General features: G+C 46.9%; 1 protein-coding gene across 2 annotated transcripts in view; it reads right to left on the bottom strand.

The window, feature by feature from the left end:
• Positions 1–1208: 1208 nt before the first annotated feature.
• zer1 (zyg-11 related, cell cycle regulator) overlaps positions 1209–5908 on the bottom strand; it is a 23474-nt gene continuing 18774 nt past the window's right edge. For both annotated transcript variants that reach the window (XM_076993018.1, XM_076993019.1), the window contains exons 13-16: positions 5274–5462; positions 4449–4546; positions 3972–4074; positions 1209–3603 (exon numbers count right to left, since the gene is read on the bottom strand). In XM_076993018.1, coding sequence (XP_076849133.1) covers positions 3546–3603; positions 3972–4074; positions 4449–4546; positions 5274–5462 — 448 coding nt within the window. In that variant the 3' untranslated portion in view covers positions 1209–3545. The remainder of the gene's footprint in view (positions 3604–3971; positions 4075–4448; positions 4547–5273; positions 5463–5908) is intronic.

Raw genomic sequence — 5908 nt, forward strand, 5'->3', positions numbered from 1 at the left:
GATCTGTTCTTCTGCAGTCTCTCCATTCACCTTCCCATCATCTGTTGGGTGGTCTGCTGAATGTGGGTTCATGGGTTTGTTTGATATGTGAGTTTGGATTTGTAAACGCAACTCATACCTGCACGTAGAGTCGACCTGTTGTGGGTTACCTATGGCAACACAGCAGTATACACTGCTTCTGATGTTGCTGAGTTCAATTTTCTGAAACATATAAAATAATTTGACACATACATCCCACAACGATCCAGCTAAAGAATCCTTATGTAGCATCACCATAGTCTTCATCATAGTGACCATCATCATCATAGAGGTCATCATCATAATGGTCTTCATCATCATAGTGGTCATCATTATTATAGTGGTCATCACCATAGTGGTCTTCATCACCATAGTGGTCATCTGTCTGAGTTATAGGTTCATCGTTCTTGGTATCTTCTCATTCCTGATGGTCCTCTCTGCTCTGGATTCTCTGGCCCAGTAATCAAGTTTGGTTTTTCTTCACTACACTGTCGACCAAGGAAAATGTACACTACAGTTGTGTTTCTAATTATATTTGTAAATGTGTTAATGACACAACTTAAGTCTTAGAAGTACAGTAATAATATTCTGTCACCGGTTTACTGAGGTACTCAGGGTCTGGGAAGCTTTGCTAACACACCTGCTCAGTGCATGAAAGGCCAGTGACCTTTATAGCTGCTCTTTGCAGAGCAAATAACCTTCATAACTTTTCATTTGAGAGCAAATTAACTGTTCAATACAGAACAGCAGAAATATTCTAATGTACAATATATTATAAAGCCCAGCAAAGGCACACAGTGTTGAATCAACATTGTCTCATGGTAAACAGTCATGCCCTCTAGTGGTACAGAAGGACCACTACACTCACTTTGGTTTAGGAGAACACTGAGCAGGCTTTCAAAACAAGATGCCACAATAGGGCTGTAAACTACATTTTTAAGCAATGTTTTAGAATTTATAGCACATTACACATTGGTCTAATCTCAAGCTGGACAGTTAAATCTGGAGAATCATGTTATTCTAATAATCTAATATTCTAATAAGTCTCAAAATCTCTAAATTGAGCTTCCTTTTACTGATAAACACTGAAATAAAACATGTCATTTTCATAGTTTGAACACATATCAATATCTTTCAATGTTAAAATGACTCAAAACCCTGGCAACACAAACACACTCCGGCAACAAAAGTACTGTCTGAGTATTTATTTATCTATCCACCCCAAATCCTACCAGTGAGAAAAACATGAGAATCTGAATCCAGTACAAATCATTCCACACGTTCTACCAAGAGCTGCAATTGCCATAAAAAAAACCCAAACAGAACGAGAGGAAACTACCCCTCTGCCCCAGCCCCAGGGGCAGCGTAGATGAAACCACCCCTCTGCCGCAGCCCCAGGGGCAGCGTAGATGAAACCACCCCTCTGCCCCAGCCCCAGGGGCAGCGTAGATGAAACCACCCCTCTGCCCCAGCCCCAGGGGCAGCGTAGATGAAACCACCCCTCTGCCCCAACCCCAGGGGCAGCGTAGATGAAACCACCCCTCTGCCCCAGCCCCAGGGGCAGCGTAGATGAAACCACCCCTCTGCCCCAACCCCAGGGGCAGCGTAGATGAAACCACCCCTCTGCCCCAGCCCCAGGGGCAGCGTAGATGAAACCACCCCTCTGCCCCAGCCCCAGGGGCAGCGTAGGCACACACACCCAGAGGTTGGTTTAGCACTCAGTGTTGTGAGCAGGTGGAAGTGTGAGGGCTGGGGGCGGAGCCTGTGGTGGTGGGGCGGAGCCTGTGCTGTTGGGCAGGTTAAGGCTGAAGCAGCCACAGCCCTCCTCTGGTGTATTCTCCTGACTAACGCGTCCATGTAGACTGACCTGGCACCAGTTAGAAACTCAGCTTCAAACCTCCCTCAGCCAGCACAAACCCTAGAGAAGAGGGAGCTTAAACTCTGGCTGGAAAAGAAACAAAGATCGTAGCTTTAGAGCTCAAGATGAATGAATAAATGATCAGAAAAGACTAACGGGGAAAAACAGAATCCCTGGACAGGTGCAGCAGCTGAGGCAGAATAAATACTCCTGTAGGACAGTGACGTTCCTCAGCCCACAGTAGGAATCAGTACTGATACAAACATACTTAAAAGGAAATCTCCCTTTCTGCTGACAGAAAAACAAGTAGAAATTACATTTCAGGAACACAAGAATATTCTAGAAGCATTGCACCGATTTCAGATATTTTAGAAGTTACTATTATTGACTTGTAATGATCATATAACCTTTGAATGACATGGGGTAGAACAGGGTTGAGGCTGGACCTTGAAGAGAGAATAAACCTGGCCTTAAATCAACGAAGGCATGAGATCCGTGCCTCAAATCATGAAACGTTTTGTGTTAAATAACATTGGCATCTTACCATGATTCCCAGTACATAAATCAAATGATGCGAATGCTAACGAGGTTTCAACTTTAAAAGGAAATAAAAGACTGTAAAAGCAGTGGAGTCGTCATTTCCAGTGACGACCCCTGACCCCTGGTTCTGTATGAAGCTTCCTGTGACTAAGTTACAATGCTGGACTGGGAGTTTATCATAGGAGTGTATTATAACTGCATCATAAAAAAACATACATAAAGAACAAACAAGAAAAAAATGAGAGCTCTTATCCAAGTTATGTACAGACAAACATTAGCCCAGTCTTGGGAGGGTGAGTGTGAGCGACGATGGCGTGTTGTCCTCATCATGGCTTAGATCGCAGAGTCCTTTAGCTTGTCTGGAGAAGAGTCTCCCCACCATAGTCTGACGACAGTAATCGTCCTCAGTGAGTGATACACAAACACAGCAGCACTTGTGCAAACTCGTGTGATAACGGACATTCAAGAACCATCACACCTGCTAGCTAAGCCCTTCGCACATGATGCATTATGACATCATCGATTCAGTCCGTCTAGGGCATGTGATGTCACAGAGCACACAGAGACCTAGTGCTATATGATTTAGTGAAGCTTATATAAGATGCTTTCTCTCCACACACACACACACACACACACACACACACACACACACACTTTTGTCCTCTCTTTGTGCTCCAAGGTGAAAGAGGCAAAAACATACAAGTTTCGTTCTTATAAAGACACAAGCGCTACACTCCACACACGCGCACACACACACACACACACACACACACACACACACACACACATAACCTAAGGCAAATAAAACAAATACTCAAAACCAAGAATTAACAATACAAATACTGCTCACTTATGTGCAACACAAACAAAACAGCAAAAAAAAACCCACACACAGACACACACACACACTCCTGTGCAGCTGATCTCCACATCCTGTAGTGTAGGGCCGAGGCTTCTTCACAGGAGGAGAGATGTTTGTCAGAGAGGCCAGACAGAGTGCCCAGCCCCCCGTGCTTCCAACACAACTGCCGAGAGGAGACACGGACACAACGATCCTGGGATGGGGCAGCCAGCCACGTGGTTTAAGGTGGACCTGGGGGTGATGCACGAATCCCCTGGTCCACAGCATTTACCTACTGGTGTCCATGGGATCCTCCTTAAAATTCTCACACTGCTCCATCACTTTACTGCAGGAGTTAGGAGAGAAGCAGGAAGAGGTGTGATCAGAGCTGGCCAGACGTGAGAAGCTCCGTATGTTCACAGAACACGTCCTGCCCAACACTCACATAACAATCCACCTGTGATTATGTTTTCACCAGGAGGACCAGAGCGGATCTTTGTGGGCGGTGCTTATTATCGGTGCAAAGTTATTATTACCCATCATTTACTATTATCCAGAATTTCTCATCAATATCATTATCCATCCAGGACATGAGTGTGTCTGCCTGGACATAACCAAACTGTTTAGTACATTATATTGAAACAGAACAGAGCACGTGGAGCTCATGCCCTGCTGTGTGTGTGTGTGTGTGTGTGTGTGTGTGTACACATGTACCGTGCCATGTCCTTGGTCTCTTGGTGTGAAGACTCCAGCTCTAGAACGTTCTGCAGGAGGGTGATTCCTCCCTCCTTCACTAATAAGGGACAGTACTTGCCCGCTACACACAGAAGAGTGAAGAGATTACCAAAAGCCCTGCAATCCTATGGCATTAGAAAAGCTCATCCAATCACAGCATTAGAGAAGCCCATCCAATCACAGCATTCAATTTTAAATAAATTAATTTAATTTAATTAATTTAAAGAAATGTTATGACAGATGGAGCAACATGCAAAGTCACTGGTCAGAGAATTAAACTCTAAACTAGTTTACAGTGCAACTTTTATATCTAAATCATGAGTAACCCTGTGACTGTAACCCGGCAGTCAGTGTGTGTGTCAGTTCAATATGGAACCAGTGACTGCTTCAGCTAGTGTGTGTGTGTGTGTGTGTACGTGTGTGTGTGTGTGTGTGTGTGTGTGTGTGTGTACTCACGGTAGACAGACACCAGGTTATAAAGGGCCCAGGTGGCCCAGTGCTGACTGACGGGAGAAATACTCTGAGGAAGGAGACGCAGGATTGGCTCAAACGACCTGAAACACAGAGACACAGAGAGAGAGGTGGAGAGAGGGGTGGAGAGAGGGGGGTGGAGGGAGAGAGAGGGGTGGAGAGAGAGAGAGAGGGGTGGAGAGAGAGGGGTGGAGGGAGAGAGAGGGGTGGAGAGAGAGAGGTGGAGAGAGGGGGGTGGAGGGAGAGAGAGGGGTGGAGAGAGAGGGGTGGAGAGAGAGAGGTGGAGAGAGGGGGGTGGAGGGAGAGAGAGGGGTGGAGAGAGGTGGAAGGAGAGGGGTGGAGAGAGAGAGAGGTGGAGAGAGGGGTGGAGGGAGAGAGAGGGGTGGAGAGAGAGAGGTGGAGAGAGGGGGGTGGAGAGAGGGGGGTGGAGGGAGAGAGAGGGGTGGAGAGAGGTGGAAGGAGAGGGGTGGAGAGAGAGAGAGGTGGAGAGAGGGGGGTGGAGGGAGAGAGAGGGGTGGAGAGAGGTGGAAGGAGAGGGGTGGAGAGAGAGGTGGAGATAGCTGAACCTACTTCATTCTAAATCCTAATCCTACAGTCCCACAATGACTGGAGTTCACTGCACTGCTGAGATGATCTTTTGGTCCAAACATGGATCCCCCAAACTGGCCTGACAGTAACTCATCAAGAGTGTTGAGATGTACCAGCGATACATCTGCTGCCCGGTTCACTTCCCAGTTCTGATATGCTGCATTAGTCCCTGCTAATATGTTGAGGTTGTTATGGGAACGCCAGGTAAAATGTCAGGCGTACCTGTAGTTGATGTTACGGCGGGAGCTAACGTCCCAGCTCTGGATGGCCTCCCACATTTTGTCCATCACCTGTTCCCTGTCGGGTTCCTCCACCGCCCAGAGATCAGGCCCGTCGAACATGATGTGAGACAGCACCCCACACGCGTTGTAGGACACCTCGATGCCGTCCGCCTTGCTCTCCAGCAGATTACTGACCAGGACGCAGACGCAGGCGTTAGAGCCGACAAACACGCTCACCAGTGACTCCAGACTTCAGAAAACACACCCAGACTCTTCTGATTCACAGGCCTGGGACTGCAGTCGTTTCATATGTGCCATTACAAAAACAGGGTATCTGCACATTTTTTAATCTCAAATTCAATGACTTTTAAGACCTTTTTAATACCTCTCACAAGAAAAAATAATACTATTACTGGGGATGCAGGTGTGTTCCACATCGTTGACGGGGGGGGGGGGTGTGGCGAACGAGAATTGTTGACGTTGTTGAGGCCGTATACTCCAACGCTAGGAATCTAGCACTAGGACCCTGGAGCGGTTATTTTCTTCATGGTCCTAGCGCTAGATTCGGCAAAGTTCACATCGCGCCAGAACAACTGAACAACACACACTTATAATAATTTAATGCCTCCCCTCATA

The sequence above is a fragment of the Brachyhypopomus gauderio genome, unplaced genomic scaffold, assembly GCF_052324685.1.
Source record: "Brachyhypopomus gauderio isolate BG-103 unplaced genomic scaffold, BGAUD_0.2 sc102, whole genome shotgun sequence".
NCBI classification, from domain to species: domain Eukaryota; kingdom Metazoa; phylum Chordata; class Actinopteri; order Gymnotiformes; family Hypopomidae; genus Brachyhypopomus; species Brachyhypopomus gauderio.